This window comes from Scyliorhinus torazame, chromosome 5 (assembly GCF_047496885.1).
Source record: "Scyliorhinus torazame isolate Kashiwa2021f chromosome 5, sScyTor2.1, whole genome shotgun sequence".
Lineage (NCBI taxonomy): Eukaryota > Metazoa > Chordata > Chondrichthyes > Carcharhiniformes > Scyliorhinidae > Scyliorhinus > Scyliorhinus torazame.
Window position 1 is genome coordinate 297,375,639 of NC_092711.1, and position 17,065 is coordinate 297,392,703.

Consider the following 17,065-nt stretch of genomic DNA (forward strand, 5'->3'; position numbering starts at 1 on the left):
CATAGTGGTGGGCTGCACGGTAGCATAGTGGTTAGCACAGCTCCTTCACAGCTCTAGGGTCCCAGGTTCGATTCCCGGCTTGGTTCACTGTCTGTGCGGAGTCTGCACATTCTCCCCGGGTCTGCATAGGTTTCCTCCGGGTGCTCCGGTTTTCTCCCACAGTCCAAAGATGTGCAGGTTAGGTGGATTGGCCACGCTAAATTGCCCTTAGTGTCCAAAATGGTTCGATGGGGTTACTGGGTTACGGGGATAGGGTGGAAGTGTGGTCTTGGGTAAGGTGCTTTTTCCAAGGGCCGGTGCAGACTCGATGGGCTGAATGGCCTCCTTCTGCACTGTAAATTCTATCTTAAAAAACACCATGTTATCGAACGGCCATTCGGGTAGATTAGGGGCCTGGGCAGGGAATGTGCAGCCCAGGCCGCACTTAGTCTCGTTTTCTGCACTGAGGAGCTTCACTCGCCGGAAATCAAAATGGTTCCCCGATCTCCCGAACACCCTCCACCCCCCCGGCCCCCCGCCCCCCACCCCCACCCAACTGTACCAACTCAGAAAATGATTGAAGGCAGCAGTTATGACATTTGTTTCAATGGCATTTTCACTTCATTTTCTTAAGAATAAAACCGAGTCAAGGTGGTCGCAAGATCCCAGAATCCTCTATTTTCCTTCAACTTTCCTGAAATCAGGAAAAATTCCATTGAAAAATCTCGTTTATTTTCATTTGCATATTTGGATCTCACACTGGATGCTCTCAGCTCGGAGCTGGAATTTTAAACTTTAGCAAATGTACCTCAGGTATGGAGATTTTCTTTGCACCCAGAAGTGCACAAGCAGGAGAACGAGACAGGCATTGAAATGTGTCTCTTCCCACACCTCCTAGCGCTCAAGGCAGACTTTCAACTGTTTCCATAAGCGAGGTTTTTCCTTGGACCAGGTCACTGGCCTGTCGGGAGGCTTGAGGGGGTGTCACTCTGTATCAATTCATGGCCGACCAGGAGTTGCTCCCATTCTTATCGTCGGCCGCTGCCGTCTAAGAAGGATTTTGCAGCTTAATACCCAACCTGCCTTGCGCCGTTATGAACATCCTCATCCGTCAAGTCCTGGGGGTGAGATTTGAAACTGGAGCTTCTGGATCAGAGGCAGGGACACCGCCCACTGCTCCACAAGGCCTCATAAGCAGATCACATGGTCCCTGTTTGAATCCCTGAACCTATTTGATTTTAACTGGGGGCAGGAACAGGACACAGGGAAGAGAAATCACTGCAGCGACACCTGCTAGAAAGCACATATGAGTTAAAACAGAAAATGCTGGAAAATGCTCAGCAGGCCAAGGCCTCACTGAGAGAAACATGACCTTAACCATGTTTTCTTCACTGAAAGCCAGATCGGTCGGGAGCATTCTTGCTGCTGAACTATCAATAAGCCACGTTCCTCGCTGCCCTTTACTTGCCCTTATTCTCCAAAATCTGATCCAATTTTGCTGCCTGGTATTACATCCAAGACCCCAGTAAAGTCTGCCAGTTCCTCAAACACAGTTATGTCCTGACAGAATCACTTGTTCTAAGCTTACATTTTAGTGGCTTCCAAGAATACACTTCCAAGTATTTTTGATAATCATATCCAGTAAGTGAAATTGATTGACTTTGGAAGTCAAACCTGGAACTCAATGGGATGAATTTTTACATTCCCCTCCCCTAAGCTGAGTACTGAGGCGAGGGGAGCGTAAAATTGAAGAGACGGGATTCGTCCTGGGAGCGTGCCCGTCCAAAACCAGACACAACTTTGTCCTTGGGCAGGCAGGTCCTCGGGTGGCAAACCTACCCATTCACCTATTAAAGTCCTTAAGTAACCACTTATTGTCTGCTTAAAGGCCTCATACTGCTCGGCCTCAATTTTTCGGTAAGCGGGTGCGGGGAGGGTGGGGAAGTGAGATTTACATATGTCCCTGTCTCAGACAGGAAGGTCCCTTTCCCCCACAGGACATTGGAGCTCTGGGAGCCCCTCCTCCCTGGCCTACCCTTTTGACACCGCGATTGTGCTCCTTCCCCTCCTGAAACCTCCAGGCATTCCCTATCCTCCCGCCTTTGGGACTTACCTTACGAAGGTCCTGGAACTTTGTCAATTGGCCAACAGCTCTCACAGGCGGGATTTCCTTCCAAGGAGGTATGGAATCCCGTCTACTTCCAATCAACATTCAAGTGAGCGTTAAATGGCAGAGGGAGTTCGAGAGTCAACTCTCTGGATGGCGAGCGCCAATCACTCGCCATCCTTAAAGCTCTACGCAGTGGGATATATGAAGTGTTTATTTTTTTTTGTGTTGATCGAGAACATTCCTCTTTTCGAAGCATTTCGAAGCCCCTATTTTCAATTTTCTGAGCCGTGAAGGAGAGACGGAGGGATGCCCTTCTCTTAGAACTCCATCAATGCAACTCTGGAATTGGAAAGAGGGAAAGTGGCCCAGTTTTGCTGTTATTTTGCATTTTGCCTCTTGCTGCTAAATCATAAGGTTCTGGGTTTGAGTCCGACTCCAGAGCTTGAGCGCAGAATCAGCTGTTGTGCAGCACTGAGGGAGTGCTACACTGTTGGAAGAGCCTTTCAGATGAAATGCTCAGCTGAGGCCTCATCAGCCTACTTGGTTGGGTACAAAGAATCCCATACACTATTCTGAAGAAGGGCAATTATCCCCAGTGTTCTGGCCAATATTTATCTCTCAGTCAACATCACATAAACAGATTATTGGCTTATTATGACATAGCTGGTTGTGGGAGTTTGCTGAGAGTTATTGGCTGCTTTTTTTTTCTACATCACAACATTGACCACAATTCCAGGGTTTCACTGGCTATGAGGTGGTTGCGAAAGGCACTATATAAATGCAAGTCATTCTTCTTCACCCCACAGTTGCTGCGTGATCTGCTGGGCATTGTTCAGTGTTGTCTGTTTTTATTTCACCTTTGCAGCCTTCACAGAGAGAGTGCTGTTTTTAAAAAAGTGCCTTTGAGTTTTGTGCAAGGAACAGGTTCGGGTTCAACCTTGACTGAATATCATTCTCTCATCCCCTTGCCTAGACCCAGTAAGAGATTAGAGATGGCGGAAGAAGCACTTGGAAGGTGTTTTGGAGAATTTGGCAAACATCGAGCTCAAGTCATATTGTCTTTACCATACAGAACAGTATTGGATCTGTACCTGTGCAGATGAAGCTTGGCAACCCGCCATAGATTAGGTCGTCGTTGTCTGGTAGAATGAACGGACATCGGGCCTGGACCTCCAGGCAGTATTGCTTACAAGGAATCCTGCGAGGACACAGACGCTGTGTGGCTTTGAAATACTCCGAGCACAGCCATGCTTTGTAGACTGCCTAAAAAAACAAGGGAAGGGATATTTGGGTTGGGGGTTAGAGGTTAGAGAAAGAAAAAAAAACATTTAACAAGAGTCTATAAGTATTCTGGTATCTGGACAGTTTAATGCAATCCATTTTAAAGTATTCCGGTTCAAACTATTAAACTATCAGTAAATCAGGTTCCTCTCTTTATTTCTCTTTATTCCCTCCAAAATCTGCACCAATTTATCTGCCTGACATTACATCCAAGACCAGGAACGTCTGCCAGTTCTTCAAACACAGTTATGTCCTGACAGAATTACATGTTCCAGGCTTACATTTCAGTGGTTTCCAAAAAAACAACTTCCAAGTGTTTGATAATCATACCCAGTAAGCGGAGTTTGGATCTCAAACCTGAAACCCAATGTGATGAATTAAGTGTTTATTTATTCTTCTGAGACAGAACATTACTCTTTTCAAAATGTTTAATTCCCCTATCTTTGATTTTCTGAGCAATGAAACAGAGACAGAGGCATGCCCTTCCCACAGAGCTCCATCAATACAGCTCGGAAACGGGGAAGAGGGATAGTAACCCACACTTGCTCTTACTCTGCATTTTACTTCCCGTTCTCCTCCTCCCCTGTGGAGATGTGTGTCACTTTGCATTTTCATTGTTTCACAGCAGTTCCCAATGACTGGATCTCATCTACCACAATCCAGACATTACAGGAGACACTTTTCGACTCCAATGTAACTCTGGTGGGCAGCAGCCTGCTAGCTCTACTAGTCAGAATCAATGTGAGGTCTGATCCATCTTCATACTACTCTTGACAGTACGGGCATCCTGTAGAAAAACTTACACATGCTGCATTTCTGGGGCACCTCCCTGATGCACAATCAATACTCTTGAGACCACGAGGAGTCATATCGATTCAGCTTTGATCAGATAGAACTGTACCCAGCAGCGATGTTACAGAAGTGAAGGCTGCTGGGATGGCACCGGTTCTTATACCCCGCCTCTCAGGGCGGGGTATGTACATTACCCAATGGTAGACCCCGCGGTCTAGCCAATGGTCATTCACCTCTCAGGTACTGCAATACCTGGTATTACCACACTCCCATGACCCCTTTAAGAACTGCTGGCTAGGCTGCCCTACATCCAGCACCAATGTGTAGAGTGGGTATGGTCTGCTCTTGGTATGTGCCAACTGTGTCAAAGTCCCACTACCAGGTTGAGACCCGATTTAAACATAGAAATAAGGCTGTTTTAGGCAGAAGTATTAGTCATGAAGATTGAAACCACTCAAGTATCAAATTTGGCAGTCGGTGGGCAGGGGATTTTTTTTTGTCTGCCTATCACCTCTTCTTTCGGTGTGATTGGGCAACAGGCAAATAAAAATTGCCTCCTGTATATTTGATGTGACAGAGATTATGTGATTCTTAATGAGTATTTCCATTATAGTGGCTAGCACACTGTGAACATCCTGCATTGGCTATTAATCTTCCAGATGGAAGTTGAGGGCACAGATCTAAACTTTTACAGCATTTACTTTAAGAGCATGGCAAAGCATAAAACAAAGATCAAGAATAGCTTCATTTCACATGGCAATCACTACATTTCTTCACAGAAATCATGAGGTGTCTATTTGTTCCCTCCAAAACCTCCGCCAGGACAGACTTGAGAATTTTGTAAGTTCAACTCACAAACAGCTCACTGAACACTTGAGCATCATAGAACATAGAACATTACAGCGCAGTACAGGCCCTTCGGCCCTCGATGTTGCGCCGACCTGTGAAACCAATCTAAAGCCCATCTACACTATTCCATTATCGTCCATATGTCTATCCAATGACCATTTGAATGCCCTTAGTGTTGGCAAGTCCACTACTGTTGCAGGCAGGGCATTCCACACCCTTACTACTCTCTGAGTAAAGAACGTACCTCTGACATCTGTCCTGTATCTATCTCCCTTCAGTTCCGGCATCATCCAATATATGAAAGATGATAAGAAATGCAGCAACCAAATCCACTTCAGATAGTAGTGTTTTCATACGGTGCATCATTGCTGATGGCCAAAGAAGTCAAGCTTTGGGCTTTGGGATGAAGCACGTGAAGCTGCTAAATGTCATTGTTGTTTTTGATGGTTGGCGTCCATTGCCAAGTTGCTATAGCTACTGGTCGCCATGGTAATGCACACCACACCAGTGCAGCCATTTTCCTTTGTTGTCAGCGAGTGACTTATAGGTGCAACAATCAATGTCTCTCTAGGGCCCACATGGACCGGGATTTTCCGAGCTCACGCCGGGTTGGAGAATTGGCGGGGGTGCGGGGGGGGGGGGGGGGGGGGGGGTGCGCGCGAATCCCGCCGCACTGCTCCGATGTCAGGCCGCCGATTCTCCGGCCACTGGAGAATCCCCGCCAATTACGCCGGCGCGGTCACCGCGGCGATTCTGCGTGCTCGACGGGCTGCGATCCGCCGAGTCCCACCGGCCTCGTTTGCGTATGGTCGTACCTGGCGGGACCTCGGCGTTCTGGCTGCGGGGGCCGTCTTGGTGGTGGTGGTGGGGGGGGGGTGCGGGGGCTACCAAGGTGGTAGCTTCTTTCCCTTTGAGCTTATCAAGATCTGCACCCACTTCCAATGGGCTGTTAGTTGGTGTGAACAAGAGCGGACATGCAATACCTTATCCATTACCACAGTTTTCATGACACTTATAGTCATTATTGGTAGCTTTCTGACTCCATAGAAGCTGATCTGTCCCTAGGTCCAGCCAAGTCCGGATCTTTTCCAGGAACAATAAAAGGTCTCTGTTTTCATAGAATGGTTACAGCATAGAAGAAAGTCCATCATGTCCTGTCTGTGCTGGCTCTCTGCAAGACCTACAAAATACCACATGAAAACTGGCGAGGAGGACGTCGGAACCAACTTAGAAAACTCCCGGAGAAGAAAAGAAGATAGAAAAATCGTCGACACCTGAAAAGGATTAATAAGCTAAAACTCTTTGCTACACCAAAGCTGACACTGAAGGGGTGCTGGAGATTAGCAGCAGCCATCGATGGAACCAAAATTTTGCTGCAAGCTTCATCAACAGAAGCTTGCCATGTGCTCCACCCATAATGTTCTGCTCCCTCTACAGTGAGTAGCAAGTAAGTAACAAATACCCTGAAACAATAGTTTAGAGGGCGTGTTCCAAACTCGGAAAGGAACAGGCTGAGCTCAGGGTTACCTTGTTTGAAAGGAAAGAAAAGGAGCGAGGTAGTGCAAAATACTTTGTGACATCTTTCTGATTGCACAATCCTTCCCATCGTAAAATGGCGAGCGTTTTTGACGCCGTGGCGTCATCTGATGAAAGCACTGAGTGCTGGAGCTCATACACGAAGGATTCTTTTTTCAGGCAAACAGGATTGCGGTGGACACAGTGATCACTATTTTCCTGAGCATGATGGAGTGGAAAACCTTCAACCTCCAGCGGAGTCTCAAGCAACCAGAAAACCAGGTTTGAAAACGTATGGTGAAATTGTGGAGACATTTCAGGGTCACTTCCCACCTAAATCTTTTGTCATTGCCGAGAAGTGCAGGTTCCGTAAATATAACCAACGAGGCGGTTTGTAGCTACTTTGAAGAAATTAGCTGAATACTGTGAATTTGGAGATGTCTCGAAAGACACCTTGCTGGATTCTACACACCCTGACGCCAAAACCGCAGCCGGTGCCGTGGCGGAGAATCCAGTTTGATGCGCCGGTTCGGCGATTCTCCGGGCACCACAATTCGGCAGAGTATGCCTTGCCGCCGGTACGGCCGGGGAATTAAGGTGCGGGGTTTGAGGCTCGGGCGTGCCTCTGATCGGGGGGTCTCTTTCTTCGGTCTGGCTCTGCGGTCAGAGTCTGCCATGGAGCACGGCGTGGCCGCTGGAGGCCGCCGCCGAGCACATGCCCGGCCTCTGACCCAGAAGTGCGAGGGCCCATATCTGCAGCAAAAGAGATCTACACCGGGTCTCTGCTAGCCCCCTGAAGAGCTATGAATTCATTTAACTTTTTTGCGGGAATTTCAGGAGTAAAAGTCCACCGCTTTTATGCCGGCGTGGGGACATAGTCTCAATAATGGAGAATCCAGCCCAGCATTTGAGACAAACTAGTGTGTTGGTTAGGAAGTCAAACTATCCAAAAAAGGCTGTGAACACAAAACAAATTAAACCTAAAGAAGACTTTAGCAGTCACGATCTCTATGGAATTAGCAACGAAGGAAGTCCAACAGCTAATTTTAAGCACTAAAATCCATAAAGTTTCAGCTGAGACCTGAATACAGACACAAGTTCCAAATTGCCCGCCATGTGCAAAAACTAGGCATACAGCAACTGATTGCTGGTGCAAAGGTGCAAATGCAAGAATTGTGGTAAAAGGGGGCAGGCACATCATACATGTGTGTTAGAGAATGAAACAACAAATTTCAAACAATTATAAAAAGCAAGAACCAAATAGATCAAAACAAACAGAGGGAAGAGTATCCATGTGAAAATGGAGGTGGACATTGGCACAGCCTTTTTGCTGGTCCCAGAAACTGTTGACGAAGAGAAACTATAACATGTTGCCTTGAAACTTATAGAAAACACAAACCTATTTCGGAGAAATGGGTCCATTAAGGGGTCGGCGCTAGGTAACCGCGCAGCTAAACGGACAAATCCCTGCACATTGTTAAAGATAACTATCCAGCCCTAATGGGGACAACCTGGCTGGAGAGAATCAAGTTAAACTGGGGCCAAGGTGAATCTTATTCGGAGTCCGAAGCAGATCCAACCAAAAGCCTAAAGGACAGAAAGTAGCAGCTGCTGAAGAAGCTCTGAAAGCAGCTGTGGCCAAGACCCAGGTGGGCAGTGCTGGGACCAAGATAACAAAGGCTCCGCAGGCTGGAACAAATATGCTTCAGGGTGGAGAAACAAAGGATGAAGAGCTAACGGAAGATGCAGATGAATGCTTTGACAAGAATGAAGGTCAAAAGTACACTGAAAAGTCCAGCGAGGATGTCCGGAATGCATTTACGGGCTCACTTTGTAAATTCCGAACCGTGGAGGAACAGGAAATTGAGGCGCATCTCGAAACGCCTGGCCATAAGGAAACGCTCGAGGTCATTGGGAAATTTGTTCATGCAGTTTGGGAAAAGGCTTGCTGACTACCTTCGTGCATCAAGGGTCAACAAGTATAAAAAGATTGCTGATCGTAAATAACGCAACAACAGGAGCAGAAGGAGACAGCACAGAAACTCATGAAGGATGTTTGGATGGGAGTTGTTCCAGACGACCAAATGGAAAGAGTTGGAGTTGCTCAGAGTGCAGTCTGCAACATCAATATTCCTTTCCTCTTTCACTCTGGGCAGCAGCATCTGAAGTCCATTGAACATAGTGTCCAATTAGTGTCCATTAGTGTCCAAAATTGCCCTTCGCGTCGGGTGGGGTTGCTGGGTTATGGGGATAGGGTGGGGGTGTTGACCTTGGGTAGGGTGCTCTTTCCAAGAGCTGGTGCAGACTCGACCGGCCGAATGTCCTCCTTCTGCACTGTAAATTCTATGATCTATGATACCAACAGCAAGAAGAATGACCGTAACCTGACTTTGCTGAACCACCCAACTCTAAAGGCTACATTTAATATGTTGTTGAAGGGCAAGACCCCCTTTAGAAATCTTCAGGAGCAACAGATTCAACTGGAGAGGTTAAAAGTTGTATTCCGACTTCCGGTTGCGGCGATGACCAGCTGAGTCGCACGTTTCGGCACCTCCCGTTTTAACGGACTTTTGGGCTCTTATCGGGAGCCCCAACGGAAATTTTTCACGGCCAAACTCAGTGTGAGGCAATAAAGGAAGGAGTCCCCCCGGGTGTGGATGGAAAGAAGGGATAATAGTGGCCAGATTACGGAGGAACCTCTGGAGCAGCGGCAGAGAAGAGAAGGGAGAAGCAAGATGGCGGCTGAGGGAGCCCAGATGGTATGGGGCCCGGAACAGCAGGAGTTCCTCTGGCGATGTGTGGAGGAGCTCAAGAAGGAGGTGCTGGCGCCGATGTAGCTGGCGATTGAGGGATTGAAGGAGACGCAAAAGACCCAGGAGATGGAGCTCCATGGAGTGAAGGCAAAGGCAGCCGAGAATGAAGACGAGATACAGGGCTTGGTGGTGAAGACGGAGACGCACGAGGCACTACATAAGAGGTGCATAGAAAGGCTGGAATCCCTGGAAAATAGCTCGAGGAGGAAGAATTTAAGGATTTGGGGTCTTCCCGAAGGGTCAGAGGGAGCGGATGTTGGGGCGTATGTGAGTACGATGCTCCATACTTTAATGGGAGCTGAGGCCCCGACGGGCCCCCTGGAAGTGGAGGGAGCATACCGGGTCCTCGTGAGAAGACCGAAGGCAGGAGAAATACCTCGAGCAATAGTGGTGAGGTTCCACCGCTACAAAGACAGAGAGATGGTGCTGAGATGGGCTAAGAAGACACGGAGTAGCAGGTGGGAGAACGCGGTGATCCGCGTGTACCAAGATTGGAGTGCGGAGGTGGCGGGAAGGAGGGCGAGTTTCAATCGGGCCAAGGCGGTGCTCCACAGGAAAAAAGTGAAATTTGGAATGTTGCAGCCGGCAAGACTGTGGGTTACACACCAGGGCAAACACCACTACTTCGAGATGGCGGAGGAGGCGTGGACATTTATTCAAGAAGAGAAGTTGGACTAGATTTGAGGAATGGATGTTTGGAAAGAAGTAGCGAGGTGGTGGCAAGGAATTGTAAAGGGGGGAGAGGGGGAGGGCTTATCTGTAAAAATGTTGGACGGGAGAATTTTTTCTCCCCCTCCCCCAGAGGGGGGGGGGGACACACGAAGAAATGTGGGCGCCGGTGGGGAAGGGGACAGGGAAGGGGAGAGGGAACTGCGCCATTAGGGGCGGGGCCGAGAGGGAAGCGCGGGCTTTTCTCCCGCGCTACGGAAATTGTGGCGGGAAAAGTGGGCGCAGGAAGGAAGGGGGCCCCACACGCAGGGAGGCCAAGGGTAAACGGGGGAAGCCGAGGTCAGCCAGAGTTTGCTGACTCCCGGAAGCAATACGGGGGGAGCAATCAAGCTAGAAGGGAATCTACCGGGGGGGGGGGGCGGGGGCGATTAACTGGGTTGCTGCCGCTGAGGGTAAGGGGGAGCTGATATGGGATGGGATGGTCGGGACGGGAGGGCGCCGTCTGGGGGACAAACGGGTGCGTGGGAACGGGTGAGGAGCTGGTTTAAAAAAGGGGATGGCTAGTCAACGATGGGGGGTGGGGGGTAAAGGGCCCCCCAACCCGGTTGATCACGTGGAACGTGAGAGGGTTGAACGGGCCGATTAAGAGGTCAAGGGTATTTGCGCACCTAAAGAGGCTGAAGGCGGATGTGGTTATGCTTCAAGAGACGCACCTGAAAGTGGCGGATCAGGTCAGATTAAGGAAAGGATGGGTGGGACAGGTTTTCCACTCAGGATTAGATGCAAGAAATAGAGGGGTGGCTATACTGGTGGGAAAACGGGTACTGTTTGAGGCTAAGACCACAGTGGCGGACAGTGGGGGCAGGTACGTGATGGTGAGTGGCAGATTGCAAGGTGAGGCGGTGGTGCTGGTGAACGTATATGCCCCGAACTGGGATGACGCGGGTTTTATGAAGCGTATGTTGGGGCGCATCCCGGACCTAGAGATGGGAAATTTGGTATTGGGGGGGACTGGACCCAGGGCTGGACCATTGGCGGGTAGGGTACAGGCGGTCAAAATGGTGGTCCTCCCGAGGTTTCTTTTTGTGTTTCAGTGCCTCCCCATACTGATTACAAAGGCCTTCTTCAAGAAAGTGGAGAGGAGTATTATGAGCTTTGTGTGGGCTGGAAAGACCCCAAGGGTAAAGAGGGGGTTCCTGCAGCGTAGGAGGGACAGAGGGGGACTGGCACAGCCGAGCCTGAGTGATTACTATTGGGCCGCCAACATGTCTATGATATGTAAGTGGATGAGGGAAGAAGAAGGAGCGGCGTGGAAAAGGCTGGAGATGGCGTCCTGTAGGGGAACAAGTTTAAAAGCACTGGCGACGGCGCCGTTACCGTCGCATATGACAGGAGCAAGGCTGAGTAGATTTTTTGGAGTGGAGGATAGGTGCGGGAGGTGCGCGGGAAGCCCGGCGAACCACACCCACATGTTTTGGTCATGTCCGGTATTGCATGGGTTCTGGGTGGGTGTGGCAAGAGTGATCTCAAAGGTGGTGGGGGTCCGGGTCGAACCAAGCTGGGGGTTGGCTATATTTGGGGTTGCAGAAGAGCCGGGAGTGCAGGAGGCGAGAGAGGCCGATGTTTTGGCCTTTGCGTCCCTAGTAGCCCGGCGAAGGATTCTACTTATGTGGAAAGAAGCTAAACCCCCGGGCGTGGAGGCCTGGATAAACGACATGGCAGGGTTTATAAAATTGGAGCGAATAAAGTACGCACTAAGAGGTTTGGCTCAGGGGTTCACCAGGCGGTGGCAACCGTTCCTTGACTATCTCGCAGAGCGATAAGGGATAACAGGAAAGACAGCAGCAGCAACCCAGGGGGGAGGGGAGGGTACATGTGGGTCCTTGGGGGTTTTTTGTTCTTTTCCATGCTAGTTGCTTATAATTATATTTATTTTTTCAATGTTACTATTTCTTTTTCTGCACTTGTTGTTAGTTAATATATTGTTTAAATAACGGTCAATGTACATTTTGTTACAAAGTTGTAAAAATGGAAAATTCTTTTTGATCGAAAAACTTTAATAAAATATATATTTTTAAAAAAAGTTGTCTTCCAGAAACAAGACCGAAAACGCGAGGGTGAATGCAGTGAGAATGAAACCTCGAGGAGAGAGACGTAGGGTCTGGCCGAGGCACTCCACAATCTGGAGAAGGCACCGCAGAGGTTGTGCCACGAGATTCAGGTAAAGGAGGCCCTGGTATACAGCGTGGAGAATCAGCGATTGGCAGCGAAAAAACAGATCAACAGCTTGTGGCAAGAACTAAAGTGACTGGAAACAACTTGATTAAGTTGGAGAACCCCAACACTCGCAGAACACCAGCTCCACCACACTCCAGCTAAGAACTACCCTGGGTGTACTACGCTCAGTAGTACAAATGAACGTTGGCAGCCTCTGAAGTGAAAGCTCTGAAAAAGCAGCCGAATCAGTTTTTGCGACGTGAGAACAGGGCTAAAGGCCATGGGACGGGTTTCTCCGGACGGCGACGCTGAAATTGCGATCGGTGATTGGCTGGAGAATCCCCGTTTGTGGCAAAATCGAGGGCGTCACCTGAGGCCCACCCCCAATGCTCCGCCCCCAATGGGCCGAGTTCCCGACGGCATGGGTCACTCATGCTATTTTTGTTTGTGAACCGGGCATGGCGATTTTAAGCTGCAGGTATCTGAGTTTGTTGCCCTTCACTAGCTGGAATCTCTCCGTCAGCTCATCCAGTTTTGTGACCCTGCCATTGGTGTTTAGGTCCCTGACTGTCAGTGTCCCCCCGTCCTGTCCACCTTTTAAAGGTGGCATCAGTGAGTGCTGGCGTCAACCTATGGTTGTTGCAGATGGGGGCTTTGTCGGACATTTCAGTTAGGCCGAATTGCTGCCGTAATTGGTTGTAGGTCTGGAGCGTGGTGGTAGCTGGTGGAGTGTTCTTTGGGTGGGGATGGGAGTGCCACCATGGCAAGGGCCCGGAGCGAAGTTGCCCTGCAGGAGGCCTCCTCCGCACACACCCACTCGGTTTATGGGTCCTGGAAGGGGGGGCACTGGTTGGGGACGGTCCGGAGGTGGTGAGGGGGGTTACTGGGGGACAGTACGTGGCAGGCCGGGTCCGTACACGGCTGTCACCACGTTGCGCGGCATGGCCATTGCAGGCCGCCACCATGCGCATGCGCGGCCACAGACCCGGCAATTGTCTGGCCATATCTGCAGGTAAAGCCGGGGGTTTTACGCTGTGTGCCTGCTAGCCCCCCACCAGACGGAGGATTGGTGCCTCTTTTGCGCCAATTTTCTGGTGTAAAATGCCACTGTTCCCATGCCGGTGTCAGCACTTAGTTTTCAAATCGGAGAATCCAGCCCCATGTTTTTAATAAATGTCAAGAAGTATTGGCCAGGAACTATGCCAGCAGTGAGAAGTGAATACCTGTCATTGAATTGGCACAGACAGGATTGATCTCCTGCACCGTTCAAACTCGGGATGATGTTGTGTGGAGAAGACATGCTGACCAACTTTTAGCAGCTAGAACAAGGTTGCCAGAGACAGAGTCAACTGAGAGTCTGCAACAAACTGTGCCAAGTGAAGACCTGTACATAGCTAAGAACCTAACAACACCAGATACAACTGTGGAAGACAGTGGGCGGAATTCTCTCATAATGGGGTTAATTCCCCAAGCCCGCAAGAAAATGGGTGTGAATCACTCTGGACTTTCCGGCGGCCCTGCGCAACATGGCAGACCCACACAGCGGGCCGGCCCCAACAATATAGGCCCCCCCCCCAGATCGTGCAAGCCCGCCAATCGGTGGCCCCTGATCACGAGCCTGGCCGTCCTGGAGGCCCCCCCTGGTGACGGATCTCCCCTGCCCCCCACCAGGGCGGCCGCAGCTGCCACTCTGAGTGCCCGCCGGGTGGAACCATGAGTGAATCACGCTAGTGGGAACTCGGCCAGTTGCCGGCGGAGGATCGTCGCGGAGGCCTCTTTCAATGGTGGCCAACCGGCGCCGCGTCGACCGTGCGTGCGCGATTGGCGGCGATTTTCCGGTCCCCGGAGAATCGGGCAAAGGCGTCGGACCCGATCGCAGGTCTGACACCCCATTGTCCGCCCCCGCGCCGAGTGCGATTGCGGCATGGAGGTTCAGAGCATCCCGGCCAGTGCCTCAGCTGAGGACATTTCAACACTGAGTCAACCTCCAAATCCTACATTGACTCCAGTCGATGCAATAATGGAGTGCGTCTGAACTGCACCAAAAACTGCATCAACATGAAGAATCCTGAGATTTACCGACCATGCACAGGAATCACCGTCCTTCAAACATCTAACTTATTGACTGTTGTTAACAGTCTGCTTGTTAATTGTATATATTGTAAATTTTGATTGTTCATGTTATATTGGGTTTCATTGCAGAAATCTCTGATGTAAAGGGGGAGGAAGGTTTTGTGCATTCATGTTTATTCCTAGTTAGAACAAGGTCACTTTTAAAAAATATATTTAGAGTACCCAATTTATTTTTCCAATTAAGGGGCAATTTAGCGTGGCCAATCCACCTACCCTGCACATCTTTCAGTTGTGGGGGTGAAACCTATGCAAACGCGGGGAGAATGTGCAAACTCCACTCGGACAGTGACCCAGAGCTGGGATCAAACCTGGGACCTCGGCGCCGTGAGGCAGCAGTGCTAACCACTGCACCACCATGCTGCTACAACAAGATCACTTTAAGAGTTCAATCATGTGATGTACGGGTGACATCATCAGCAGTTTGGGCAGTCAGTCTATTCTAGCAGCCTGTGTGAAAATATCTTTCCAATAAAGTTCTTGTTGGTTTGTACCTTCGTGGTCTGCAAGCCTGTCCTTAAAGATACAACACCTCTCTGCTGCCTTCATACCTTTCTAATACTGCACTTCTTAAGATGCCTGGAGTTATCAAATTACTTGCAATATACCACAAAACAGTAAAGTATACCAATGAATTGTTATCAAGAACCATCCTAAGTCAAATAGGCACACGATTGTGATCACAACTGGTCTGAAATGTTTCCATAGCTCCATCCAACAATTCAACATGTGAAGATCCTTGTTCCATGTTAATCATAAATACGCACTTCAAAACATTAACCTGTATTACAAGAAAAAAGTACAGTCTTCGGGTTCTCCGTTTGGAGACTAAGTGTTGACGTTGGGACTGAATTGCGTGCAGTTCGCATTCCAGTTGGGGGCGCTATTCGGTAAGAGAGTCAGGCCATGCTAATTGACCAGCCCTCTGCCGGCGCAAATTGAGAGCAATTCCTGGCCCATTTGGTGTTTTAACCACTGGGGCCAGAGTTAGGGGCTAAAGATCCTGGCAGCTGGAACTCGTTTTAAACACTCCACTCACCACACACTCACTGCCGCCACCAAGATGGCTCACCGAAGAACAGCCCTCCCACCACAACTCCAATCCCCCCCCCACACACACACACACACAAGCTTGGGAGTCCAAGATGGACTCACAGCTCCATGTCAGTGAGGAGCAGAGGGACACCCTCTTCCCAGGGTGGGCCACAGGATTAAGCCTGCCCTCCCGAACACTACCTGGGAGTTGGTGGCAGAGACAGTCAGTGCTGCCGGTCTCACCAGGAGGAGAAAGCTGGTGACCCTGTGAGGGGCAGAGAACCACGGAGGGTTCCAAAGGCCACAGTGCTGGTGTCCTCTTGTTGGGGTGAGTTCTGCTGATCCCCTGCTTCCTCTGCAGTGGGGCAGCACTTCTGAGGAGTGTCAACACCTGGTGGGCCCCTAATTGGTCTTGGCCATGGCCATCCCTTTGATAGTACAACTGGGGGATGAGGGTGACCAGAAGGTTGGCCTGGGTGGGCTCCCTGATGACCAGAAGCACCTGAGCATTCAAAGGATACAGGCGGCACTCAACAGTGTGAGCAACCAGGAGCTTGTAAGAAGCACCAAACGAGTGTGTTTAAAAGACAGACTGCAGCAATGGCGGTGTCTGTCAGGCCAACCTGATCCTGAGGGGGACACCGCAAGTCCATGGACTCAGCATCAAGTCGTGTTCCACTACTGCCGGTGGCCTGGGCAGCCAACCCTCCACCCCCAAACCACCCCCCCCCCCCCCCGTTCAGGCTTGACAGTTTTCAATGGCTCCCACTCCCCCTCCGCAGCCATGGCGCCAGTCCCCATTTGTAAATACTTGTTATAATTTGCGCTCGCGAGACTTCTGCCTGAGAGGGGCGGAGCATCCCAGAAGCGTGGAGTATACTGGATCCCACCTGGTAAGTACATTCAAAGAATGCAAATGGCGGTTTTCCATGACCCTGCCGTCGCGGGGGTGCAAACCTCGCGCGCGCAACGAGGGAGGAAACGCGCATTGAGCCTGAATCGGTGGGGGGCGTGAACCTCGATTTTTGCCGGTGCCCAATACTCGGCCCGATCGTGATTCGCATTTCCAGTGTCACGATGCGGAGAATTCAGCCAAGTCTATCATTTGGAGGTTCATTAGTCACATTACTAATTGGTAAAATTCATGAGCAGTGGGAAATATTCCCCGACACTTGAGAAAAATGCGTTACGCTTATCAACACCCATTCAATAGGTCGGCAATGTTATTGCATAACTCCAGTGTATGTTAAAGAATCAGCAGAAATGGAGTGATTGATTGCCCTCTGCAGCCACAACCAAGTTCCACAGAAAAACGACCACAATTATTGACTGACAATCCAAGGTGAATGGTTGATTCTGGAAAAAGCAGAGGAGAAAGATTACCTGATGTTCGGCACTGGTCGTTTGAAAATTCTCCTTGACATGAACTTCAGCAAGGTTTGTAAGATAATCGGTTCTGATAAGACCCCTTCCATCAGCCCATCTGACATTGGCTGAAGGGCCTTTTATAAGATTCTTCCACCCTTGGAAGAATAATGCATTTAATGCAATATTTGCAGACTTACCAAATCAATTATAAAGCGGCTGTAGATGATAGTCATCCAGCTTGAATGATAGCCCGGAGAATATATTGTGGTTTTGAGCTTTGGGTGCGAGAGATTATTCTGGAGCTAGC

At 49.8% G+C, this 17,065-nt stretch overlaps 1 protein-coding gene across 2 annotated transcripts in view; it reads right to left on the bottom strand.

The window, feature by feature from the left end:
• Positions 1-17,065, bottom strand: part of nalf2 (NALCN channel auxiliary factor 2) — a 498,859-nt gene that overhangs the window by 67,703 nt on the left and 414,091 nt on the right. For both annotated transcript variants that reach the window (XM_072505795.1, XM_072505796.1), the window contains one exon: positions 3,181-3,352. In XM_072505795.1, the coding sequence (XP_072361896.1) occupies positions 3,181-3,352 (172 nt within the window). The remainder of the gene's footprint in view (positions 1-3,180; positions 3,353-17,065) is intronic.